This window comes from Osmerus eperlanus, chromosome 14 (assembly GCF_963692335.1).
Source record: "Osmerus eperlanus chromosome 14, fOsmEpe2.1, whole genome shotgun sequence".
NCBI classification, from domain to species: domain Eukaryota; kingdom Metazoa; phylum Chordata; class Actinopteri; order Osmeriformes; family Osmeridae; genus Osmerus; species Osmerus eperlanus.
Genome location: NC_085031.1, coordinates 5014626 through 5042484, shown reverse-complemented (window position 1 = coordinate 5042484; position 27859 = coordinate 5014626). Strand labels below are relative to the sequence as shown.

General features: G+C 43.9%; 3 protein-coding genes and 2 non-coding genes across 5 annotated transcripts; 4 read left to right on the top strand and 1 right to left on the bottom strand.

Moving 5' to 3' along the window:
• Positions 1–3898: 3898 nt before the first annotated feature.
• Positions 3899–18909, bottom strand: st8sia5 (ST8 alpha-N-acetyl-neuraminide alpha-2,8-sialyltransferase 5). Its single transcript, XM_062477458.1, is given in 11 exon segments — positions 3899–6260; positions 6402–6494; positions 6660–6772; positions 7501–7645; positions 7815–7901; positions 8958–8974; positions 8976–9051; positions 12870–12965; positions 13329–13436; positions 14472–14579; positions 18160–18909. Coding segments are annotated over 11 exon segments (1452 nt in total). The 5' UTR covers positions 18306–18909; the 3' UTR covers positions 3899–5797.
• Positions 18910–19468: 559 nt separating this feature from the next.
• Positions 19469–21814, top strand: rpl37 (ribosomal protein L37). Its single transcript, XM_062477501.1, has 4 exons — positions 19469–19618; positions 20365–20500; positions 20899–20983; positions 21699–21814. The coding sequence occupies exons 1-4, from the start codon at positions 19616–19618 to the stop codon at positions 21766–21768; spliced, it is 294 nt and encodes a 97-aa protein (XP_062333485.1). The 5' UTR covers positions 19469–19615; the 3' UTR covers positions 21769–21814.
• Positions 20195–20273, top strand: LOC134034434 (small nucleolar RNA SNORD72). The gene has a single exon (XR_009932239.1). It is a non-coding gene; the product is annotated as a small nucleolar RNA SNORD72 (small nucleolar RNA).
• On the top strand, positions 21516–21594 carry LOC134034433 (small nucleolar RNA SNORD72). Its single transcript, XR_009932238.1, has one exon. It is a non-coding gene; the product is annotated as a small nucleolar RNA SNORD72 (small nucleolar RNA).
• Positions 21815–24653: 2839 nt separating the features above from the next.
• Positions 24654–26887, top strand: LOC134033377 (C-X-C motif chemokine 11-like). Its single transcript, XM_062477500.1, has 4 exons — positions 24654–24758; positions 25493–25622; positions 25912–25989; positions 26404–26887. The coding sequence occupies exons 1-4, from the start codon at positions 24692–24694 to the stop codon at positions 26495–26497; spliced, it is 369 nt and encodes a 122-aa protein (XP_062333484.1). The 5' UTR covers positions 24654–24691; the 3' UTR covers positions 26498–26887.
• The last annotated feature ends 972 nt before the right edge of the window (positions 26888–27859 follow it).

Below are 27859 nucleotides of genomic sequence, written 5' to 3'. Positions count from 1 at the left end.
TATTTCTCCGTCTAACTCTCTGCCACTCACACATGTACCAACACATACACCCTCAACCCCTGCAACACGCCTGTCCACGCCAACCCATGGGAGTCAGGTGGCTGAGCGGTTAGGGAGTCGGGCTAGTAATCTGAAGGTTGCCGGTTCGATTCCCCGGCTGTACAAAATGACGTTGTGTCCTTGGGCAAGTCACTTCACCCTACTTGCCTCGGGGAGAATGTCCCTGTACTTACTGTAAGTCGCTCTGGATAAGAGCGTCTGCTAAATGACTAAATGTAAATGTAACCCTGAACCTGGGACCATTTCAGTGTACAGTGATGGTTTGTTCATGGTGTCTGGCTCACAGAGCCTGGCTGAGAGTCTGATATTGGCTCCCGGTCAAGTCCAAGATTTATGCTTGTGCTTGAGTGCTGTCCAACAATATGCTTTTCTTTAAAGGACGCCATTCATACACTTTAAAATGTCACTTAATTGGCGATTCAAAGAGTAATGTGCAGGTCAAGGAAGAGGCGACAGGGAACCGATCGCACAAATCTGGTAGTCCTTTCTCTTTCACTGGTGTTTCTAATGCAAGTATGCATGATGTTTTGTCAGATGAACTGTTTATGCATGTATACCATTGACTTTTTCCCTCTCTCCATCTCCCCACCCACCCTCTCTCCATCAAAACAAGGTACTAGCTAGTTCCTGACCCATGTCCTGTAGTTCTCATTTGTACTGACCCCCTGGTGTTGACACGGGGTCATGTCAACCTCCCTCTATGAACCCTTCCAGGAGCCCACTTCCAGGTCATGTTTTTCACAGGAAAAACAAACATACTAAACTAGTTTAATTTGTTTGTTTTATACACAGATATAGTCTACTTTATTGGCTCAGCAGATGTGAGAAATCCTTCATCTTATCCGCTACTACAGCCAACTACGGTATCACTATCCTCAACGTCTAGGCCTATAAACCCATTTCTAATTTGCTCTCACTCAAATTTCCCTAATCGTATTCACCTGGTGGAAGACTCCTCTATTGGTCTCTAGTTCTCTCTGCAACGTATCCCACTATCGCCCAAATAAACAAATAAAGATGTACATGCACATTAGTTTCCCACTGGGCTTCTAGTCTGAGTGGCAACCAGGAGACCGAGTTTATCTGAGAGCCGTGTTTCAGAGTTCTTAATCAGTCGATGGCCAGCATCCTTTCAGAGCTCCTTGTTGAAGTAAACGCAGATGAATAAAACATGACTTTTTTACACTAGCCAATGTTTAATTCATACCGACAAATGATTGTAGCTTGCGATAAGTTTAACATTGCACAATATATACAAAGCTGCGTGATAAGAACCGTGCGATAGCAATAGTAGCCAAACGTATCGCATGTGATGAAGAGCCATTGTTTCGAACTGAATGTTAATCTGGTTTTTATAATTTGTTAGCAAACCTTGAATAGGAGAAAAGAGACCTCCAATGACCTGTGAACTCTTCACCAACCTGGATGCCATCCATGGCCTGTTATTGTCTCATAATGATCCGTGTACTCCTCAGAATAACGTCAGACTTTTGAGAAGGCGAATAAGTATCACCATTTTGAAATGCAACTGAAATAGTTTTACACTGACTGAATAAACACGTAGTTATAGATATCGTTTCTGTACAACGGATGATGGTTAATCTCTATTTGTTAAGTGTTGTTTATCATATATATTAACATCTTGAGGTGAAGGGCCAGTCTCTCATAGTTTGTGTGGATCAGTGTCATAAGTTCTCTGTGTCACTGTATCAGTGTCAGACTCCACAACCCGGGTTTACATATCTGCACCAGAGCCAGATCATCCAATTAGTGTTATTAGGGACACCTGACACCCCATCATAGAGGCGTGGTCCAGTCAGGGTGGAGATGAGTGGGAGGGGATTGGAGGAGGAGGGAAGTTGAGGCAAGTGGGAGAGGAGGGGGTGAGGGTTAAGAAAAAGAGGAGGGGAGGAGGAGGAGGACGAGGGGAGGCGCAGAGGAGGACGGAAGGAGAGGGGGAGGTTAAGGAGGAGGGGAGGAGGAGGGGAGGAGAGCAAGGGAGTTGGGGAAAGGAGGTGGGGAGGAGGTGAGAGGGGAGGAAGAGGGGAGGAGAGCGATGGAGTTGAGGAAAGGAGGTGAGGAGGAGGTGAGAGGGGAGGAGGCAGGGTCGGTGCTTATGAAAGTCAACCTTGCTGTCAGCAATGGATATCCAATCCACCGATGACAGCAGACATCCAGACAGGTTTGATCTGTCCTGTTGACGTGAAGCCTATGAGGAGATAGACTGAGATGACTCAGCTAGAAATGTTTCATATTTGGAGACATAATTAAGTACTGAGTAATATATCTTATGCAGGAACTCACTTTGATCAAAGGCTTTAGAGACACCTCTAAAAATGATAACATAATTGGCTTGGACCTAAGTGGACTTCATTAGCAGATGTGCATAGAGAGAGGGCGAGAGGAGGAGAGAAAAAGAGAGACAGCTGGGAGGATATTTGAGAGGAACCTCCCCTTGACAGAAATAGTCCTAATCAGGGTTCAGCTGGTTTTATTGTTCTGCGTAAATGTGGAGAGGATCTGGGACTGAGAATCTCTGACTCCTAATCTGATCCTGATCACCTTCCCCCTCCACCCATGAACCCAGCAGGGACCAGCTGACCCGGATCACCCTCTAATTCCCAGGACTCCTTTGTGGCAGAGAGTCCTCAAAGACAACTGTGTACTCTGTGATTACCTTGTACTCTTGTTAATAAAATAAAGTCCTAGCGAAGCAGACTATTATGACTGTGTTTCTGTACCAACAGTGATTCAATTTAGATTGGATTCATTCATACTTAATTGTCTTTAGAGCCTAAATAAATGGTTACCCTCATTCCTGCTGTTTAAGTGCCAGTGATGATGCAATAGAAGTCTGATGATAAGTCTCAGAGTGATTTGACCGATTTGACCACACCTATCATGTGTGACGGGATCGATCTTGTATGGATCCTGCCTGGCCCTTCTCCATTGGCTCCTCAGCTAAAGAACACTGACACCAGGTGGCTGGTTAATTATTAAGGAGCTGACAGTAGCTTTGCTTAAAGAGCTAATTGGACCAAACAAACCAGAGGTCACCTCTCCTGGCTGGAACTAAAATGGTAGACTGTAGAATCTCCACATTGTTCTACACGCACACACACACACACACACGCACACACACACTTGTTTATATTGTTCATGTTTTCCACACACAGTGTTGATAATTGATGATAGTAATAAAGCTACCACAGAGTTGCCAATAGTAGCTGACAACAATTCACAAGAAGGTTCTTTAAATGTGCATCTGTATTACAATGCCAGAAATCTATGAGTGTGGGTGTCTACCTGCAAGTTTTATAGTGGGATTTTAGGGCAACAATTGTTTACGATTAACTCGAGAACCGGGCACTGTGCAAATGCCAGTGCCGGTGCCATGTTTGACGTTGTTTGGATAAGCGCTTCGAGATCCCTTAAAAAAATCTTTCACCCAAAGTGTCGCAAATGAACTTTTTCAGCCGTGTTGAGCTGGCTGCAGCCGTGTTGAGCTGTCTGTAGCCGTGTTGAGCTGGCTGTAGCCGTGTTGAGCTGGCTGTAGCCGTGTTGAGCTGGCTGCAGCCGTGTTGAGCTGGCTGTAGCCATGATCCCTCGATCTGAAAGGACCAGGATGGTGAGCTGAAGTGGCATACGAAGAATACAATTATTTGTCAATCAATGCAATACAGAAGATTCAAGACTATTTTACTGCACTGCTGGAACAAGAACAGCCTCCAAGAGGTACCCTTGCGCAGTTGAGTTGTTTAATCACAACTAGCCTAACCGATATCTTAATCACTGGCTGCATCACAGGAACTGCACTAGTAAATGAAACGAGACCAAATCTGAAAATCCAAATAGGTTTATTTACAAACACAATATAAAGAATGACTCAAAATGTAGGTTTCAAAACACTGTTCATATCCTCAAGCAATCCCACCCAATCATTGTCCAGTTATCCTTTCCTGGCCCACTCAGATATAATTCAGCGATCTATAAAATAATGCATGTCATGACTCACATTTTAAAACTGTAAATCTCATAGGGGCACTGGTGAATGAAGCAAGGCTTCTTGTGCATTGCTTTGTGCACACTTAAAACAGTCCATGTGAGTTAACGTGTAGAGGAAACATCAAACAACGTGTAAAAATGGGGAGAACTCAAAACCAATATTAAAAATGTTTGTGGCAAAGGTACAGCACATTGTGAATAAAAGGAGCAATATGGCTGCCAGTACACTATATTGCCAGTGGTTCAGTGATCATCATGAACTACCGTCACAACCAACACCACATAACAGTTTAACAACCATTAAGCATTCACAGGCTGAAATGCAACAATGGTTTGTAATTGGTAATTGAACATTTACAATTTAAAAGGGAGGTTACATGACGCAACAACAAAAAATATGATTTAAAAAAGGGATGCATGGGGCGAGGGAGAATGACAAAAAGTTATCCCATTTAATTGTTCATTCAATTCTAAAATCGAATGTTGCTTGATGGAAATTAGGTTTGCCATTGGCTAACACTTCTAAACGTATCATTGTTGCAGGCACCCATGAAGCAAAACCAAACAGATTTTTGTCATGCACGGCGTCACAGCGACAACATCACAAGGGAATTCTATCTTACAGAAGAACATGTTTTTGGAGAGGACAGCAGAGGTCAATGGTAAGCTAAGACAGATGGACTGACAGACATCATAGGATGTTCTTACAGAGGATTCCGGAACTCCGGATGACTCGCCAGATTCCAACAGAAGAACGATGTCTGTCAGAGCCATATGATAAGCAATACAAAGGGGCTGGATTGCATATCTGAGGGAGGGTTTGATTCTCATAAGGCAGCATGGTTTAAGACATGAATGACAGTCAGCGGGGCACTGGGGGGGCAAAACAACGGTGCACCTATGGTCGGTGACTATGGTTACAGTTGATTGTGGACAGCCTATACTACGTTAAAGGTGGTCGTTACAAAACAGTTCAGGCCTTTGTCCCAAACATCAATTCATATAAACACCTCCCAGTCCCTTAATTTTGCTCCAGAAATACCGTAGGAGGACATGTCGAATTATTTATCCAGAATGAAGAAAGGATAGGCCTACCAAAAAGGCCATACTGAGTTTGAACAGTTTTTTTTATATATATACAGTATATACAGCCATAAAACCATTCAAAGTGTTTGCAGGTAATGTGAAGGTAAAATCCTTGTTCAAACATTTTGAATTGGCTCATTATCAGTTTAGTCTGCTCTTTTTTTTACACAAACATCAAAAGTTGAAGCACCCACAGTGTCTCAGAAAGAGAGAGAGGATTATAGAGGTCACCCAGGAAGTGATAAGGGACAGGAGGCCCTTCTCCAGTGTATTTGTGCAACGTTAATATCAACACCTCTGTACAGCAGTGATCACTGAGTCACTAGTCAATCACAGAAACGACGACATCACTACGAAGACCACGTTACGTGAACAAAACAAGCAACCTACAATTCATAGAGTCAACCAAACAGAGGCTCAATGTGTTCACTTCACCAGCAAGTTGAGGGGGAGAAACCATTGGATAGAGAAACGACAGGAGCTAAAGCAGGCAACCTTTCACAAGAAGGAGCAGGATGGTGTTCTTCAAAAAGTCAAGAGAAACTGTCCATCCAATAAACACGGACAACATAACAAAGGCAAAACAAAAATGACATAAACCTTCCCACAATGCACTGTGGCAGGTGAACCAAACTCAAGTGAGCGATCACCTGCATGGTCCAGTGTGCACCTGCACAATACCACGAGTGTGCATGTGCAGGAAGTTGAATATCTCATGGGGCATGGCGTGGAACCCGGGGCGGGGCTTGACGTTGTCATAGTAATGGTGGGTGATGAAGATCCCCGAAGGGTTCATGGGAAACGCCCAAAACCCGTAGAGGTGGACCTCCTCACACAGCTCCATGGCTGCCGTCACCAGCATCAGCCCACTGCTGAGGCGCTTGGCGCGAACCCCCTGGACGGCCCAGAAGCGCTGCACGTTGAGCAGGTACTGAGGGTGGAAGAAGAACACCCCGCGCTGAGAGTCGAAGTCGTCCAGCATGTACTTGACCCGGAAGGACACATCGGTGTTGCGCGTGTTGTAGAACGCAGGCAGAACCATGGAGGAGTTCTCATAGTTCTGGAGGACCTCATAAAATGGCCGCCGCCACTTCTCCAGCTTCTGAAACCTGGTGGAGGTGGATGAGAGACAGTGACAGACAGAGATAAATAGAGAAGGGGATGGGGTAGAGACACGTAGGCGGATAAGGAAGTGTGGATGTACCTGTGTGTGTGTGTGTGTGTGTGTGTGTGGTGTGTGTTGACAGTACCTCTCAGTGATGATACTGGGGTTAATTGTCACCAAATCCGTTTTGGTGCCGACATCAGCGGAGTACTTGTCAGAGATGGGTGGAATGTTGCATCTAAGAATAAAAATTGAAAAACGTTGCATTATCAGTTGCTCTACGCTGAGCGGGGTTCATATAATTTAATTCCTTTAAATATGATAACAGCGGGCAAAAATATGCATTGCAAAGAATTCTTCTCAGACGTATATTTAGCAACGTAATGATGTAGACGTAGTTCACCTAAACACAAAATCTGCAGAGTCGATTTCCTTCCCACATTTGCTGTTCTTGATAATGCCCCCGTTTCCAATGACAGCACACTTCTTGAACTGGGATTTGGAGTACGGCATGTCCTAAGGGTCAGCATAAAAAAACAAGCAAGTCCGACATTTCTCTAATAATGCCAGGACTCTCTCTCTCTCTGTCTGTGTGTCTGTATTTTTATGAATGGGATTTTAGGGCAGCGAGTTTCCCACAATTATCTTGAGAACCGGGCACTCAGCAAAGTTAATATTTTGCAGGTGTCCTTTTTATAATCCATTGGAGTTTCGCAATGGATCTTTTTCAGTCGTCTTGAGCTCGCAATATACACTTCACTAAGCGCTTGTAATGTGCACTAGAGGTAGGAGGTTGTATGATAACTTCAGTGAATTTAGTTTAGTTAATAAACTAATGCGATTAATCGCAATCAAATGAAACTAAGCGCTTAACACACCAGAGTTTGTAGTAAAGGAAACAAAATTGATACAGAAACATACCTTGAGATAAATAATTAATAAAGGCAGTTCAATGACATGAAACTAGACGCACCGGAGTTTTGTGTAGGGAAACAATAGAGACTCCGGCCCAGAGCCATAGATAGTGCTACACCAGCCATCACCGCACTACACAGTGCCACCAATTTATCTTCAGTTCAAGTAATCTGTATTTGTGTTTCACTGACTGCATCACAGGCACTGTACATTAGTACATACAACCCAGTGTATACGCAGAGGCTAGATAGCAGAAAAGGAGGGGTAAGAGTAGAACAGGGGACAGAGTTGAACTAGGTGAGGAGTTGAATGTCCAGAAGCAGACTCACATCTGGGAACATCTTGAAGACCTCAGTGGTGATGGGCAGGATTCCGCTGGTGTCTACCTCGTACCGCAGCTTAGTGCCTGCGGGCGTGTTCCTCTTGGTGGTGAATAGGAAAGAGGGGGCATTGCAGCACCGTGACAGAGACATCCTATTGGACGAAAACCACAGGTGGGGTGGGACTGAATCCAGTCAGGACAATAAATAGATAGATTAAAGCGAATCGCCCACAAACACGATCCAGCATTTTGACTCAGACGAAAAGCTGGATTTTGATCAAACCCTGCGTGAAGCCGAGGGGAGGGCCAAATTCTGCTCACTTGAAGTTGTTGGTCTCCATCTTGTTCTGCTCCCACTTGCACACCTGCAGGTTCCTCCACCTCTCAAACAGGTCGGACGTTTTCACCCTGGAGGTGGGACAGAGAGCTCACATGAGGGAGAACAGCGGCGCCAAGGGCAGGTGTTGAGGTAGGACCATTGGGAACGGGGAAGTCATGAAACTGCAGGGTGAACACCTTCATAGGCTGACACACAGACTGCAGGGTGAACACCTTCATAGGCTGACACACAGACTGCAGGGTGAACACCTTCATAGGCTGACACAGACTGCAGGGTGAACACCTTCATAGGCTGACACAGACTGCAGGGTGAACACCTTCATAGGCTGACACAGACTGCAGGGTGAACACCTCCATAGGCTGACACAGACTGCAGCGGTTCCTCTGACATCTGATGTTTTTGTCTATTTTCCTTCCTCCCTCCCCCCCCACACTCTCTCTCTCTCTCCTCTCTTCGTCTTGAGAAAGAGAAGATAACAAGACAACTTGTAGAAATAGAAAGTCTCTAAATAGCTGTCCTTGAACTGGCATTCTCCCCAGATGATTGGGCTATTTGTTCAATGGGGGAGAGAGAAAGAGAGGGGGGGGGGGGGCAGAGAGAGAAGCACGCATGGACCATGAAATGATCACCGGGCAGGGAGGGGTGACATCATGAGGTTTCTGCCTAGTTATCCCAGGTTGCCTGGCAGTCCACTTCCTTCACCAGGCCCTTCAGCTAGGGAGACAATGAGCTCAGCCAGCCTCAGGAGCACAGAGGGGTTCACCACACCAAGCTCAGAGACAGACTGTACTGCACAGGACAGCCAGCCATTATGCATCCAGACTGTGGCCCCATTTACTAAGACTTGACACTAGATTGGGGTGTCACAGGAATCTCACAGTTTGTAAGGTCTGCAGAAAACCCAGGCCATGAATGCAGCGAAGGTTTGCAAAGATTTCACTCGGATCTGCCAATAGTTCGTCATTTTATTTAGGAATAAAAAGGAATACTGCAGTGGTCCCATGGTAATATTTCTGGGTCGGAATCCTGATCTAGTCATAATCAAAATGGTGGCCTAAGGGGATCATGGTATCGCAATATGTGGTGGAGGGCTTGGAAATGTGTCATGCTGATGGAACACTTACATGGTCAGGACCTTGACCGTCCATGATCTCCTGCCTGAGCTCCTTGCAGGCTGTAGAGTTGTACTCGTAGGGTCCATCGTAGGAGTCCAGGAACCTGCAGGAACAGTCACAGTCAGCCTCCCCCTGCCCTGGGCTATGCTACACCCCTCTGGTCACTATATCAACCAAGCAGGTGGGTGGGGGTGGGGTGTAGGTTGGTTGGTTTAGGGCACATCACAATGCACTGTGGGTAGGGAAGAGGCAGTGGGGCACTCTTTCTTTTTTAACTTTATTCATACAAGGGTATAGATTTAAGATTGGAAGTAATTGAACATTATACAGACATTTTAGAGTGATGGTGATGCTTTTGGGAGTGGTTTCAGCTCAATTCACTAACTGGGTGGTGTGGGGGCTACAATCTGTTCTCATGAATCATCTACAGGCAACATTGAACAGTAAAAGTGTACTTTTTTACACAAAACAAAATCAATTGAAACATGTTCAGTACATTCCATTTACTTGATCTTTCTGTGTTTTGACTAGACATGGAAGCTCACAACATACAACACAGGCATTCTCTGAGGAAAGTTTAATTCAGGAGAAAAAAAAACACAACATGACATGTGAGAAACATGGTGAAAGACAGAGAGAAAGAAGGGAAGAAAAGCTTAGAGGGGAGGAGAGATTAAATGAGACAATCTGATCCTTCTATTATGGAGAAGTTGAGCATTCTATGACATGTTCTGTACAGTACACTCTCTAAACCACAGAGGTGTTCTTCAATTGGCCCCGGGAGAACTCTTAAAGACCAAAGAGTCAAATCATAAGAAACTAAAGATTCCAGCTAGAACCATTCAGCCAATATCAGGTTCCATCAGGAATCAGAAGAGGTTCCGGGTGTCTATTTCTTTCCTTTACATTTTTTTTTTATATCATAAGAGTTCTCACACAGAGTCAAGTTCAGAACCCCATGTGGAACCGTTGTCAGCTTATTCTGAGAGTGTGCCCAATAGGATGGCTCTGATCAGATGGCAAGGAGAGAACAGCTGTCTGGTTGCAGAAGCCTGTACATCAGGTCGATTAGGTCCCTCTGAATTGAACAGGAACATTAGTTTTTTTCCATGCAAATATATAAATGTATATATATATATATATATATATATATATATATGTTTTTTTTATGACAATCTGTTTTTCACCTTTACATTTTGTATATATTATTTGTCACCTTTTTCTGGCATGTCATGCTCACCCACACATACATACGTGCACATGCACCCAACTACAACATGTATGTACAATCATCATTCTCACACTCACATTCTGATTATTCAATACAACTATGTCTATGATTTTGTTATAATAAATCCTGGCTGCACAATGTCTACATGCTTAAGAGCCTGTAAATCTTCTTAAGGATGTATTGGACAAACAAATAAAACCCAGTAAATTATCATTATACAGGACATGATAACACAAATCATGAGAACACACAGAGGTCATCTGTTGGGTGTGTATGGTAGTGGTGATCATGTCACACTGGACAACAAAGATGGCTGGAGAAAACTGTGAAGACATGGTCCACATTTTAGCATGACAGACAAAGCAACACAAATCATCTCCTAGTCTGTCGTGAACATCTCTCCGTGGTGCTGTGTGTCTATGGTTTACAGGGGTGACTTCCACAGGGCCAATACGCCTTCTCTGTGAATGTGGACGTGGCTGATGGTCTTTGGACGAAAGGCTTCCCCTCACTGTCCCTGACTGGCCCACAGTCCTGAGGCCAGGAGCTCTCTCTCTCTCTCTCTCCTCTTCTCCTCTCTCTCTCTCTCTCTCTCTCTCTCTCCTCTCTCTCTCTCTCTCTCTCTCTCTCTCTCTCTCTCTCTCTCTCTCTCTCTCTCTCTCTCTCTCTCCTCTCTCTCTCTCTCTCTCTCTCTCTCTCTCTCTCTCTCTCTCTCTCTCTCTCTCTCTCTCTCTCTCTCTCTCTCTCTCTCTCTCTCTCTCTCTCTCTCTCTCTCTCTCTCTCTCTCTCTCTCTCTCTCTCTCTCTCTCTCTCTCTCTCTCTCTCTCTCTCTCTCTCTCTCTCTCTCTCTCTCTCTCTCTCTCTCTCTCTCTCTCTCTCTCTCTCTCTCTCTCTCTCTCTCTCTCTCTCTCTCTCTCTCTCTCTCTCTCTCCTCTCTCTCTCTCTCTCAAATCGGAGCGTGCCAAGACCCCCACGTCCCCCACATCCCTCACCCTCAGTCCGGGGCTGGGCCCCTCAGTCCGGGGCTGGGCCCCTCAGTCCGGGGCTGGGCCCCCTCAGTCCGGGGCTGGGCCCCTCAGTCCGGGGCTGGGCCCCTCAAACCGGGGCTGGGCCCGCAGCCAGATGTGGAGGAGGTAGCGCTCCCCTAGGTGTGTTCAGACAGGCTTGGAATGGATAATGGTATTGATCTCTAGACAAGGGGGGAGGGAGCTGCCAAGTCCTGCACCCAGGGGCATATCTGAAGGGCCCAGCACTTGTCCAGAAATGTATCTGGGATAGCTCCCACAAGAAGCTAAATATGTATGTCACATGCAACTCTATGGTTACATAATATGGATGCTTTATTATTTATAACTCTTTTACTGGTATAGTGTATTCCTATAGTACCTAGGACTCTAATGCAGGTACAGTATATTTCTACAGTAACTATAACTGTTCTACTGGTATAGCATGATTCTGATAGTATAGACAGTCTATAGTGTTTGATTGGTTTGTTTTCTGTACTTATAATGTCCACCTGTGTCTGCTTGAAGGTGAAAGATGCCAAAATGTCATCACAAACTGCCAGTGGATGGGAGGAAGCTGGTGGGTCAAAGTATCTCAATAAAATAGATGGGACATCTGTGAAAGTTTCTATGGAAACATGATCGTTTGGATTGTGTAAACAATATCAGATAAGACTCTGGAAACGACACAAGGTGAGCTGTGACAAAAACAACACAGACAATGAGTGGCATAACAGCATGGGAGATGCACAGGAAAACAAAAAAACGAGATGCATGATTGGGAGGGAAATTAAACCAGGAATGTAGGGGGGGAAATTAACTGGTTGTTTACATCCACGTGACGATTCTGTGTAGGCTTTTATTTGAGTCATTGTCAAGAAGAGGGTTGGAGCATCATGTATCCTTCAGATAAACTTCTATTTTCATCTTTGCTAAATGATCCTTCAAATCACTACTGCTTTTTGGGAGGGGGGAGTCATTGTTCAATTTTGCTCTGTTGAAAGGGAACCTTCATGATGACCACTGTAACTCGGAGTGAACCATTTAAGCGCAGCACCATTTGAATGGCATCTCTGATCATTGTTGCCACATTAGCTTGCTGCCATCCGTGAAGGTCAGCAGGCCTGACGAAGGGGACTTAGAGTGGCGTGTTACTGTGGGAACGCTGCGTTACTGTGGACCCATGAGGTTTCCGTAGGAGAAATCCTGGGTGGCAGGTGGACGCGCACTGTAACACGACCAGACTGTGTTCATCTTCTTTTGAGAGGCAAACAAAGAAGGTGGTATTCCGGGCTGAGAGACAATGCAGATGTGAGAAGAGGAGATAGGGGGAATAGCAGAGAGAAGTGTCCACCATGTACATGAGAACACACACACAGAGCTGTGTAGCAGAAACACAGGACATACAGGGCTTGAGAGATGTGGGGAGATGGGTGCTGGATGAGACGACACAGAGGTACAAAGAGAAGCCAGTACATCAACAGGAGACCGTGGTCCAACCAGCTTCTTTAGGGGGATGGGGGTCGGGGGTCAGGAGGTGGGAGGGATCAGACAACATGCAAGAGCAGATCTGCAGTGCAACCACCACTGAAAATATGAGAGCTGGTCCCTTTCAGACCAATGGAAAAGAAAGAGGCATTCTTGGGTTTCTGTAAAAGTTCTTAAAATGCCTTCAGACTGGCCTACCTTTGAGAGCGTTTTTTTTTCTTCTTAATATCGGCTAGGCAGGGGGTGACTATTACGGAGATCTGTGAATCTGGCTGAAAATTCTGACGGAAACATCTGTCAACATGCAGACAGGTAAGTTAGAGTTAAATGTGTGACTTTCTCTCCTGTGACATTATAACCCCTGCTATAAATCTCCTCAACTCTCTCCACTTGAAAAAATAAGTCATAAAAAATAACCCTCAGAAATTTAAAAACAAGAAATTGCAAAAAATGTGTTTTAATGTCTCTCATTCTACCCTTACATGTACATTGTAGCAGACTGTGCTGGTGGTCTGTGGCCCAGTCCTCACATGCACGGGCCTGGGACACCATCCAGCACAACTCAAATCTAATGTCTGCTCACTTTATATCTCTTTCTCTCTCTCTCTCTCTCTCTTAGGGGTGTCGTGCAGTCAGTCAATCACGTTGGAAATGTACCTTTTCTTCCCATTTCTGGCAGGCTTCTGAGATCCGTCATCCGAGAAATTAATGGGACCGGTCCAATTTCCTGTCTCGTCCCCTTTGAGGCGGCTAAACTGTTGCGCACTAATAAGAAAATGAGTCAGTTTATTGAGATTGATTGTGATACTGTGTTAATTAGCTGACAACAGCCAAACACACACACACACAACTTGATTGCGTGCACACACATTATTTCCATATGCGCTCACACACACACACTTGTGCAAACACACACACAGTCAGAAGAATCAGCTGTTTTTTCCTTTAGTAAAACAGCCTGTTAGAATAAAATGGCACAGCAAACGTTAGAATGTGAAGCGAACCTTCTACTGTTCTGCAGTGAGTCACTACTGTTTTGGATGTGGCACAAAAAGTGGCATGAGCATTTCCCATAAATAAACACAAAAGGATAGTGCTTATATAACACTGAAATAATACTGGTGGTTTAAGTGCACTAAGGGTACAAATTTGCTTTGCATGTGAGGGTTCAAATCTAACCAAAGAACGATGAGACGTAGAACTTCAAGAGACCACCGGTGGAATTCAAAAGAAAGTGCAAGTCAACGACTAACCGAGATGGAAATGTGCAGAACAGCTGAAAAGCTAAGTGAATTCTTTAGATGGGGGCCATCTGGTGCTGCTGGCGCCTCGCCTAGTACCAGTGTAGAAGCCATCTCAACTCAGCCCCGCCTAGTACCAGTCTAGAAGCCATCTCAACTCAGCACAGACAGGAAACCCTGCTTCAATACCAGTTTGTCTGGCAGAGGTTAACAACTCCATGATAAGATTATATTTTTCAGGCCCTTCTGTAGAAACATGGCGAGTGGCCTCGTACGGTCTTAAGCTGTTTTTATTGAGCCAATATTGATCTAAATGATCTTTCTAACCCTACGTTTTACCCGTTAACAATATAATGTGCCACTCCCAACATATCAAAGGCAGCATTTACAGTATATCTTGGTTTGTTATGCACATGCACAAAAAGAGACAAAGCACAAAAAGAGACAAAACACACGCAAATCCAATTTGTGATACAATTGATTAGATCACACGGCCAACTCTTATTGACAGGAACGGTTAAAGGTTACAGGAAGGCTCAATATGGCCCAAATACGTAACGTTTTGCAGATGACGGCCACGTCTACGCCCCCTTTGAGATGTGAATAGCACCTGTACCGTCCACTGCTTTGATATGGCCCCATGTTGAAAAGAGCAGCTTCAGGCTCTCTGCCAAACAGGTGGGAAAAGACACATAGATCATATCAAATTCAAACCAACCCCAAATCAATCACATATACGTGTGTATCTATACAGTATACATAACAATACACTGGGCTGAAAAGTGAATATTTGAGATTCATTTGGAAAGGCTGCTTTGCAAATATCGTTCGGACTCATATTTCCATGATTGGCACGTGGGTGGAATAGATGTACCACTTAAGAACACTAACAGAGTCATTGTCTCCCACGTAGGTGCTCTCTAACCACATTACTCCTTTAAACAAACACTTATGGCTCTGTGGCAATACGGCAGTTCCCATCGACTCTGCTAAGTGCTGCTTCAACATCTCAGTGACACATTGGCCACCGGTGCGGAGAACAGCAGGTGAACCGGACCTTCCTTTTCACACAGACTGACCAGGACAAGAAACTAGATACCAGGAGATACCCAGTGGAGAACAAGGGACATTCTCGGACAGGATGTTAAATCAAAATGTCAGTCTCTAGACTTTACCATCCTTTCAGTTCAATTAAGTCACTGTTTGACTGGTGCATTGGTGCTGTTCAATACATCCATACTAAACCAAGCCGTTGTGGAATTGGAATCTATTTACCGGTCGTTCCTTGTTTCCTCTACTTTGTTCGGAACAGGAGGCAGAACACCACACAGTAGCCCCAAGGCACTCGCCCTGACACGCAGGAAGTGCTCTGAAGTCTCATCCAACCACGGTCATTGTAAGTGTGGTATGGAGACGGACAGGAGTAGGGTTCAAAACATCGACCTCCTACGATACTTACTCTAATCGGTCTGGCTTTGCTAAGAGCCTACTCAATGAGGACAGGAAGGGTGGGGGGGCATCAATATTTATGAATGAAATTTGACTAAATATCCACTTCCATGTAGTCTATGGTTTAGGATGTCTACTGGGAATCACCATGCTGCGACATGGCAAAAATTTAAAATACTTTATTTGGCAATCTTGCAAGATAATAGCGTCAATGTGTAGGGTTCAGTACTGTTTTGAAGGAGTAGCGTTGTAGTAATTCACTGCTGGCGTGATTTGTGGCTCTGTATATGTTCCTAGGATTGGAAGTTGAGCTAGGTGGTGTCTTTAACACAGGCTCTCCACCCCCCTCTCCCACCCTTTCAGAAGGAGCCTGTAGTACCCTGCTGAGAGTATTTTTAGGCACTGCCCTCCGCGGGCGAGCCAAGTGAAGATAAATAAACTGGGTCACTCCCTGTGTATTATTTAATAACTTTTTTTTTTCTGATTCCAACGGTTTCATACCGTTCTCATGGTCTCTCTTGCTCTCCTTCTCTCCCTCTCTCTATCTCTCTCCTATCTGACTCTGCTTCTCTCTCTCCCTGTCTCTATATTTATCCCTTCCTGCTCTCTCCCCTACTCTTCTTTATCTCTTCCTTCCGTTCCACCTCCTTCAGTACACAGCTTGGAGGGCTGTTTGTTAATGTCAAAGTCGATGGGGAGGGCATCATGCTACATGATACACCCAGTGGACATTCACAGTGGAGATTTATCTACAGGCTAGAATCCGACCCAGCTCCTCAGCTCTCTCCAGAAACACACACACGTGTTTACACCCAAAATGGGGACGTCTTCAAACAGCCTAATGAGGCCACACTTCCTCCCCGAGTCCCTTAGTCACGCCACCTCTACTTTGTCAGGTTGGGAGAACCAACTAAAAAAATCAAAAACAGCCAAGGCCCACGTATTAGCTGATGGGTATGAGCCTGTTCCGGGCATTACTACCTGTGTCAGAAGGGAGTCACAGCTACCATACAAACTGTGGGGGGGCAGGAGGGAGGGAGGGGGGGTGCTAGCATCCAAGACGCTGTAGAAATCGGCGTGCTGGCGTGATTTTACGTACAGTAGAGACTGTGTTCTCTCCCCTGCCTCCGTCAGCCTACCATGGTTTGGTGATTAGCTGAGATCAGGATATCCTGGGAGACAGGAGAGGATGAGGCAGAGATACAGTCCAGCTGCAGGGGAAATAACCTGGAGCGTGAGGGGAGGGGTGGGCCGACACTTACACACACACTGCGCCTGTTGTCATGGTTTCAGGGCAGTGGAATATCTTACAGTGACATCATCTCCAACAAAGCACCCGCACACAAGCTCTCCCTCTCTCCTTCACTGACACACTCGCAGGCCTACACACAATACATACATGTTGAAAACATGCATGTACACACTCGCTCTCTCGCTTGCAGACAAACACACACAAACTTCTCCGTCACATACACATACATTTGCAGACCCACACACACACACACAATACATACATGTTCAGGTACACACAGACACACACACAAACATTTAGTCTCCTTAGCACTTAGGTGTGTGCAGACAGAGCGTAGCAAAATGTCTGCCGTTGCTCAATGGTTCCCGTGGTGCAGCCCAGTCCCCCTCTCTCTCCCGTGCTGGGTGCTTTAAGCATGGGGGACCAGCAGAGAGAGTTGCTGCTGAGGATAGATTCATGCCATCTCAGCCCCAGGGCTTGGATGCCATGAATTCACCAGGCTGGCCTGGGCAGAGGGCAGCGGGCAAGGGGCAGGGGGGACAACACTGTGAGGGTGCATTGGGCTGGGGGCAGTTAGAATGCAGTACATGTATGAGGCAAGTATGAGACAAGTTCATAATGTACTGTCTAAACTCTCCAGAGCAGGGTGGGGTGGGGGGGAGTGCGTGTATTGTTTTCGTAAGATCATATTTTTTTCTTTTATAAAAAACAAATACAAATAAAATTCATGAAAGAAACATCTCTTTGTTTGCTCCTCACAAACAATGGAAAACATTTCAAGAAATCATAAAAAATTATATTCATATACCTGACCTCCAATGGTTAGGGCTTTTATGTGATTAGTTATTGTCTTATGGAAATATGAACCTCCATCAGTAGTAGATTCTGTTGCAGAGGTGTTACAAAACATTTTAGGAATGCATAGCTCTGCAGTGGCTGTTCATCTGTGCACTATGAACAGCCAACCACATCAGTGAATGACTACTAAATTTGACAATGACCACTGTGACATGAATCCTACACATCTAATAATGTTTAATCGTTATAAATAAATTGATAATGATAATTTTGTGATATCAGCAGATATCCATATGTAAGATGTATGACCAGTCGATAAGGCTGAAACAGAAAATCAAATTAAGGTCTTTAAAACATAACCATACACAGCCAAAACACTGTGTATGGCATGAATGTGATGCTCCATTTTCAGAAAAATATCAAACTGAAACCTCAGGAGAATACTTTATATGCCGCTGAAACATGGATGCTAATTGCTTTTGTTCTGTTCAGTCAATTCAGTCGTTTGCTCATTCATCCTAGCATCTTACCATTACAATTACTCCTTTAAGAACACACATTTACAGTGAAATAATCATGATATGCTTACATTTTTGTAACTAGATGATATAGCCTAACATATCATGCATTGCCTGTTGGAGCATTTTTTTTTATTAGGCTATTATTGCCGTACATTTGTCAATGCTTGTTGTTTTCTGTTCATATCCAAATGAATAATAATCATAAAAAGGAATTTATTAGGGCTTACCTTTTAATGTAATTTTTGCCATAGAGAATCTGTTGTAAAAGTGTAACCAGTCCAAAAGCGCAAATAAATATAAAACAAAGAGATCTATTGCCGAGTATATCTTTACCCGACGTTGGGTCGGAGTAGCCCATTCTTCGGCGCAGCATCCACGGCTACCAAAAATAACAAAATTAGGATTCTCTCGATGCCACATTCAGGACAAATTGTTCATGTTTCGTCTTTGCATTAAAGCGGACATCGTCCATACCCTACAGTAAGCTACTGTCTACAGCCCGGTTACCCTTCGCTGCTGCCACGGCTCTGTTCTAATTGGTCTTGATTGAGGAGGCGTCCTTTTAAAGCAGAAACACGTCCAAACAATTTGTGAATAGAGAAAAAGCTGAAGCTCAGTCTTTTATGTCCAGTAGCCACTGTTCAGAGAGACTGGTACCAGTAGGCTACCTGGTCCTGACGTCTTGTTATAAATAGTCTCTCAAATCGCATTGAAATCATGCGCTGCCATGACTAGGGAGGCGCACGTTCGAGGGGCTAAAGGCAGAGGCTGCCAATGCAGATATGCAGTGAAATTTAGCGTAGCCTACCAACAATAAGTATGACATTAATCTAATTAATTTTAAACAAAATGATTCACTGACGTCCTTTGCCTTTTTTGAAATTATCAAAAGGTCTGCGCAGAAAAATTTATTCTAGCTCTCAAATCACTGCTGAGCCGAAAAGAGGTGCTCGTGAGCAAAATTCGTAACCTGGTGTTGCACAGGTTGGTGGTGCTGATGGTGCGCCTTCTCGTGAGCGCGCGGACAGCCTATAGGCTACGCTTATTTGTTTGGATTCCAACTAAGACAAAATTCAAGGTCACCGTCTTGTCAGACATATAGCCTGGCTGACTGTAACCTCTAGCCTGTAACCTCTAACCAACTCAATGTTACTCTGATAAAATAAAACCTTTCTTAATCCCTTGTGTCAACGTCCCTTCAAATTACAAGTGCCATATTTTTTCCTATACGGCCGTAGCCAATACGTGAAGCCGAAATAATAGGCTACATTCTAAACGTTGTTTTTTTTAACACGCTCACAAGGTACGCTGAATATGTCCCAGGCTATAGGGGTGTGTAGCCTGCATAGTTAAGGTTTATAATATAAGATGTAGGTTTTGACTCCTTTAGTTCGATTTAACACATGCTCCATGCGCTGTTCACAAATCTTTACTGCAGTTGGGGAAAATTGGAAACAATCCTGTGACCGATCAATAGGTGTCATTGGCGTATTGACAATCAAAACGATGCACTTTCTTATAAATCGCTGTTTGCATTAGCGCATGTTGTATTAATGAATGGTATTTTTATGCTTGTCAAAAGGAGATGGTCTAATTGGATGTTACACCGGAAGTACTACGGGAATCATTTAACAGAACACAAATTCCTTTTCCGTCCTCTTTTCATACAGCCACAGGAAGAAAATGGTGAGTGGAGAAATACGCAGCTACAAATCTTACAACATCTCTTCTATAAACTGTTCATCCGAGTTCGACCTCGTATATTTCACAAGTTGTAAAAATAGCCGATTGAAGCCCACATATATTGTGTGTGATGAGGCTATTTCAAGAAGAAAATCCCTTCCTGCATCTATAGCTTCTGCCGATTAGCTTCAGCTGCTCCAGAACCCAGGAACATGTGAACAGTGCTTAGCTACTGGACAGTGTTTCAGGCCATTCGAATATTCTGTGCGAGCATTAACCATAATGTGCTCGGTTGTCTGAATGTCTTAACCAAGATCTGTATTCATTTGATTAGCTTGCTAAGTAACTAGCCTGCTACCGTAGTTAGCCGTGTCTGTTGTGGCTCTACCAGTTAGTTAGCTAGCAAAAAAAAACTATATAGTTCTTACCACGTAATGGACATGATGGACGCCTTAACATGAGCCCCTGTATGTCAGGTCTAGATCAATTAACTTTGAGGGGGTAGAACGTAATCGCTTATATTTAACTTTGGTGAGCTTCCTAACGTAAGGGTAATATAGGATACCACCCAGGGTCAGTGTCTTGTCAGTGATGTTCTCAATATAAATGTCTGAACTTATGATTTCCAATGATTCATATATTATGACTGAGACGAGACATTGTAAACCCCTTGGTGTGGCCTCCACCCCCACCTCGGTGTAACACAATGACACAGCTTGCTTGCCTCAACCCCTGTTTTGTACCTGCAGACGAAGGGGACGTCCTCTTTCGGAAAGCGGCGCAATAAGACGCACGCCCTGTGCCGTCGCTGTGGCTCCAAGGCTTACCACCTGCAGAAGTCCAGCTGCGGAAAGTGTGGCTACCCTGAGAAGCGCAAGAGAAAGTGTGAGTAGCTCTTCCACCTGCCTGGCTGTTTGGGCCTTGAGACGCACTGGTCTGGTCCGCCATGCGTGGCTCTAAGAACCTTGTGTGAAGTCAGTCGTTCTGTATGACCTACAGAATGTGCTCACCTGAATCTTCTCACTGTGGATGTTCTTTTGGCTGTCGGCCATCAGATGGTTATCAAGTCGGAAGCAGCTATGATGCCGTGTTGTGGGACTGGTAGTTGATCATGTGATTTATTTAACTTTGTTCTGATGGACTTAACAGTTTAGAGATGGCATGGGGAGAGTGAGTGGTCAGTCAGTTTTTGGTCCAGGCAGGTGTCAATGCATTGCAATGAAAAATGTAACCTAAGAATTGGCTGTGGTCATGTGCTTGGTTGACCTGTATGTGATCTGCAGACAACTGGAGCGCCAAAGCAAAGAGGAGGAGCACCACCGGCACTGGGCGTCTGAGGCACTTGAGAGTGGTCTACCGCAGGTTCAGGTGAGCATGATGAGATGGCACAAAAGGGTGGCCCAGTGTTGGTCAAGTGCATCGTTTACTGCACCAGGCACATAGCAGGGCTGCCAACTCTCACGTCTTGGCCGCGAGACACACATTTCAACCAGTTCACACGCTCTCACGCCACACCTTGTATTTGTCACGCTGACAAGGCAACACCAACCAAGTAGTTCTGCTAACGTTGTAAACGGTAATGGACGAGGGGAAGATGCACTGAGTGACGCAACATGGGGGGGGGGGGGGGTGCTTTGAACCCAACAACATTTTGGTGGCCCCACCAAATCTCACTCAAAGGTTTTTTTTAAACGTTGGCAGCCCTGAAATAGAGTAAGGTCTTTTCTCTGAGATGATTTGGCCAATCCAGACTGTTCAAAATGGGGTCAGTTGTGTGTTAAGTAACAGCAAACTTCGGTGTGTTGGCCCTGCTTTCTTTTGCTTTGGGAGTCGGGAGCTTTTCTGTCACAGTGGATATGAGTGCTCACCAAAGATGGGAACGTTAGTTCTACAGGCTTTGTGCTTACCAATGATGTCCTCAAATAAATGTCTGAACAAATGAGATAACAGTGATATCGATTTTTATACTGAGGTAAGCCACACTGTCCTGTTTCACGGTTGCTGTCTTTAGTGTGCTGCTTCAGCCCTTGTTTGTCTAATGTAGTGCATGTGTCTTATACTTGATGTGCTTCTGTCCCCTTAGGAACGGGTTCCGGGAGGGCACTGCCCCCAAGCCCAAACGAGCTGCTGTGGCCGCCTCCAGCTCGTCCTAGATGACACACTTTTGTTTAATAAATGTGCTGTTAATAAGTAAATGTTGTCTGGTTTCCTGTGTTTATTTACCGTAGTACATTCTCTGAAAGTTGTCTTTGGGGAGATGCTGCTTATCTATGGCATATGGAAAGCCCTATTTTTCATGACATGAAACAAAAAAAGGGATTATATAAATGACAGTCAAGAGGAGACGTTGCAAGCCCTGGGGTAAACTTGGTACAGAAAGTATAGATGAGTAAATAATTGTGTAAGGACAGTCAGATAAAGCAAGTGGGTGTATAGTACGTGATGGACAGAACATGGACAAAATAGCCATCTAATAGTACATCATTCTAATAAGGCTTGTGGATTGTAGCCAAGAGGAATTTTTCCCATACTGGACTGAATATTGGGAAGAACTGACATTTCTGTTCCCACCCCAACAACCTCACAGCTGTGAATGATTCCATGCTGATGATATATGATGCTCATATACCATGATGGCGTGACTGAAGCCCCACAGGTCCATCCAGGCCACTTGCCTTTTAAACTCTGAACTCTTGATGTCCAGTATGCCTTAAGGGGGTGGTCCCTCGGGTGTCCATCAGTTTACCATTAAACATCTGTCTCACAGGCCTGCACAACAAATATTTACATTTATTCATTTAGCAGACTGTTAATCCAAAGCGACTTCCAAGAGAGCTTTACAAAAGTGCATAGGTCACTGATCATAACGAGATAGCCCCAAAACATTGCGGGTAGCCAAAACATGAAGCATACATTTTGAAAAGCAAATAAGTGCCAATTGGAAGAACCATAAGAGCATGTAGTTAAACAAGTTACAATTAACTTGCTGCATTCTGAATCCTCTGGAGAGGGTGGGTTGCAGCTGGGTGGAATGCTCAGACAGGTATCTCCTGATCTTCCGGTTGACTGCTAAGGGAAATACAAAAGATTGAGAAGAATGCTGATCTGAAAAAACATTGAGTAATAAACGTATCAATATCTATAATTCATTAATAAATTGTGTTCCCTTGTACAGTTAGGTCCATAAATATTTGGACATTGACACAATTTTCATCATTTTGGCTCTGTATACCACCACAATGGATTTGAAATGAAACAATCAAGATGTGCTTTAAGTGCAGACTTTCAGCTTTAATTTCAGGGTATTTACATCCAAATCAGGTGAACGGTGTAGGAATTACAACACATTTTATATGTGCCCCCCCCCCTTTTTAAGGGACCAAAAATAATTGGACAAACTAACATAATCATAAATCTAATTGTCACTTTTAATACTTGGTTGCAAATCCTTTGCAGTCAATGACAGCCTGAAGTCTGGAACCCATAGACATCACCAGACGCTGGGTTTCGTCCCTGGTGATGCTCTGCCAGGCCTCTACTGGAACTGTCTTCAGTTCCTGCTTGTTCTTGGGGCATTTTCCCTTCAGTTTTGTCTTTAGCAAGTGAAATGCATGCTCAATTGTATTTAGGTCAGGTGATTGACTTGGCCATTGCAGAACATTCCACTTCTTTGCCTTAAAAAACTTTGGTTGCTTTCGCAGTATGCTTCGGGTCATTGTCCATCTGCACTGTGAAGCGCCGTCATATGAGTTCTGAAGCATTTGGCTGAATCTGAGCAGATAATATTGCCAGAAACACTTCAGAATTCATCCTACTGCTTTTGTCAGCAGTCACATCATCGATAAATACAAGGGAACCAGTTCCATTGGCAGCCATACATGCCCACGCCATAACACTACCTCCACCATGCTTCACTGATGAGGTGGTATGCTTTGGATCATGAGCAGTTCCTTCCCTTCTCCATACTCTTCTCTTCCCATCATTCTGGTACAAGTTGATCTTGGTCTCATCTGTCCATAGGATGTTGTTCCAGAACTGTACAGGCTCTTTTAGATGTTTTTTGGCAAACTCTGGTCTTCCTGTTTTTGAGACTCACCAATGGTTTACATCTTGTGGTGAACCCTCTGTATTTACTCTGGTGAAGTCTTCTCTTAATTTTTGACTTTGACACAGATACGCCTACCTCCTGGAGAGTGTTCTTGATCTGGCCAACTGTTGTGAAGGGGTTTTTCTTCACCAGGGAAAGAATTCTTCTGTCATCCACCACAGTTGTTTTCCGTGGTCTTCCGGGTCTTTTGGTGTTGCTGAGCTCACCAGTGCGTTCTTTCTTTTTAAGAATGTACCAAACAGTTGATTTGGCCACACCTAATGTTTTTGCTATCTCTCTGATAGGTTTGTTTTGATTTTTCAGCCTAACGATGGCTTGCTTCACTGATGGTGACAGCTCTTTGGACTTCATATTGAGAGTTGACAGCAACAGATTCCAAACACAAATACCATACTTGAAATGAACTCTAGACCTTTTATCTGCTCCTTGTCAATGAAATAACGAACTCCCATGAGGGAATAACATATACCTGGCCATGGAACAGCTGAGCAGCCAATTGTCCAATTACTTTTGGTCCCTTAAAAAGGGGGGGGCCACATATAAAATGTATTGTCATTCCTACACCGTTCACCTGATTTGGATGTAAATATCCTGAAATTAAAGCTGAAAGTCTGCACTTAAAGCACATCTTGATTGTTTCATTTCAAATCCATTGTGGTGGTATACAGAGCCAAAATGATGAAAATTGTGTCAATGTCCAAATATTTATGGACCTAACTGTAAATTCAAGTGGGCAATTGAGCTTAGTTTCATTTCTTATCCATTTAAAGGAAAAAGGTGTTGAAAAGTGAAAGGGAATGTTGGAATAAAGACCTATGTAGGAGTGAATGGGGGAATTTCCTTTGTGGGGAACATCCTGTTTTGAAAAATTAGTGATGGTGTAAACATCTGAAAGTGAAACCAAAATACTTGACTCTATAAACGGAGCCGGACCTGCTCACATCTTCAGTGCCTTGCTTTGTATCACAATGAGAGCATCCACTCTGCTCTTCCTCTGGATTGCGGTCTGCGGACTTGTACAAGCACAGTCCTCCGGTAAGACACGTTGTTAGTGACATCTGAGGCAGAATCTTTGTCATATCAAAATGTGTTTGATTATTGAGCAACTAGAAAATTATCATTTGGAATTTAGAATCTATAGATCTTATAGTGATATTGTATTCCTGTAGTCAAGGGACTAATCTTTTGTAGCCTACTTATACACTGATTCTCAGAAATGACTTGCTATGTAAATATTGTCTGAACCATTCGAATTAAACACTCCAGATGATATGCTACGTTGACTATATTTGCTTAAGGCATGTTGCTATGTATAGGAGCAAAGTCCAAACTGGCATTCCTTGGAGGTGCAAAAGAAAAGAATCGTACGCGTAGAAAAAACGCTAAACCAGAAATCTTAGAAAAACGTAGAGTACAGGTTTTATTGCCCCAAAAACTTATATGCAAAAAACTTACATCTTTTTAGTGCTTTCAAAACGGTAAAATAAATATTTCTTCTTGCATGCTGCTTGCCTCCATTACCTTACAGCCTCATGGCCTTTCTTACTACCATTTCTCCTGTGAGTGTGGCCAGGCAGAACTGTGCAGGCGCGCTGCATGCCTACAAAACATTTAATAGTACAAAATAAATGGAATAAATAAAAGAATATACACCTTGTACATATCCAATAAACAAATACTAATCACACTGTAAACCTGTAATTATTAAGAAACAAAAATAACAGGCAATTTACACAAACGTTGAATTGGCTCTTACACTATGTTCACAGGGTCAATTGGCGGTGGCTCAGAGAAATGCCTCTGTAAAGGGAAACTGCGCAACGCTGTTGGACACAAACAAATCAAGTCTGGTCCAGTTGTGCACCCCAAGAATATCTTCTGCATGAAGATAGAAATCATGTAAGCATTAAACATTACTGAAGACATTGGAAAACTGGCCATTATTGTTTTAAAAAGTATTCTAAAATGTAAATTCAGCTGCAACTTTTAAATGAGTGCCTGAAAAGAATTTGTGTTGTGGTGTGGATGTTGTGTATGTGGGAGAGGGAGAGTGACAAGACAGGTCCACACCACAGACACATTACAAGAAAACAACACTGAGGCAAGGAACACACTAGGAAAACACGAGGGACTCTGGAGGATGTCAGAGACAGTTTTAACCTAAAACAATGATCATCATGATTTGTAGAATCACACTGAAGACCGGGAAGCAGAAATGTCTCGATCCAAACGGCATGCAAGGAAGGAATATCATCAACAGGATCAAGTGAGAACCCTATCTTTGTTTCTTTTGGTATTGCATAGCTTTTCTACTGTGCTTGTGAATTACTTCTCTACTCAAATCTGTTTATGGTCTGAAAGACGCACTCTGGTTGAACCTAGACGAGAAGCTCTTTTATGAAAGAAACTGACTTCTGAATTGAATGGGCTTTGTCTGAGGTTATAGAACCAGCCTGACAACTTGTACTGTGTTTCCCATGTAGTAAACCTAATCTCTTTTTAACTGTTGAGTCTGTCTCCTAACAGTGAACATGACTAATAATTCAGTATGAATAGCTAAGGTAAAAAGGACCTGTGTAATCTGACAGTGCTCATATAATCTGACAGTGAGACAGAACAAATGTCAGTAAAGCAGTGAGAATAGTCTTTCTGATTGGTCATGTTCACTTGTTTCCTTCAGTCATAGAAACCAAGGACAGACAAACAAACAAAGACGACCCAAGACCAACAAGAGAAGGCAACAGAAAAAAAGGAAGGGTAACAGTCCTGTCTGAGTGGCTCTGAGAGGAGTTGGATGGGGAAGACTGGCCGATACAGGCTAACACCGACTGCTAATTCATTAGTTCTTTGTGTCGTTACTTGGTGTGTCTGTTATATCTCAGGTGTTTTTTGTAAAAAGTGCACAAAGGTCTTTTTGATCATTTTGAATGGTTGTGCAACCATGGGAGCTTTACTATTTACGCATAGCCTGCCAGTATGTTATTTCATGTTTAAGATGTCTTTTGTATGATCATTTAAAACACTGTTTTGAGAAGAAGACATGACTTATCAAGTTAACTTTGAATCCTGTTTCTAACAATGGACTGTGGCATGTGGCAGTTGGCTGTCATACTATGTGTTAACGATGTATCACACATGTTTGTACTAAATAAAGTCATTTATCCAGAAACATTACATTTAATCTGAAGAGTATTTGTCATAATGTGCTGTTTGAAATGTACTTCCTTGTGGTTTTATTTGGTGGAATTTTGTGCTTTGCTAGAATCAGGTGCACCATAGTACACCTAACTGATTCAGCCTTCAGCATGAGGTGGACTTGAGCTATAGAATCATATGTAACAGAGATGAACAAACCCAGGAAGACGTACATGGAATAACATGACTTTCTACTGTACTACACGAAAGAAAACAGCTTTCAGTCCAAGAGGTGTGTGCATGATTGTCTTGCTTCCTTTGGGACCACTAGACGTCAAGAAGGGATGAGATGTAGATGTTCCAGGGGATGGCTCAGTGTGTCCACAGTCCACAGCATTCCTGGGTCTCACAACACTACGTGTTGACATGGGCCTGGGTTAGCAGGCAGACATAAGCAAACATAGCTGGATCCGTAATCTGTCTGTGAGTAGTGTGCTGGGTCATTTATCTTGCATCTGGGGGGCTGCAATTCACTGCAGAGGAAAAGTCTTGGGTGACTCTGCTTCTTTCTCCGGAGTTTACAGGATGTCACACATCCTCAGTGACTTAGCTTGACTTCTCTATTTCTCCCTCTTCTTTCTTTCTCCACCCTGTTCTCTCCTTGTTTTTCATGACTCTATCCTTTCATCCCTCTATCCACGCACATACAGACCTTCCTCAAAACATATCTGCCTTCCTTATTTTCAAGAACATCAGCCTCCCACCACTCCACTCCTCAAGGCTTCCCCTTTCTGTCAAAACCCCCTTGCACTGCATCTGTGATTGTAAGGTTGCTTACATAACCTTCTTGGTCCTGATCCTCCATTGACGGCTCTGTCAGAAACCCCCTTCTTGGAAAGCCCCTGTTTTCCCCCCTAATCCCTTTATTTGTGATGTCCTACTACATGACAGTGTTTCCTCCCAATTCCACCGGAGGCGAAGTTGAATGTGTCAGAAGAAGG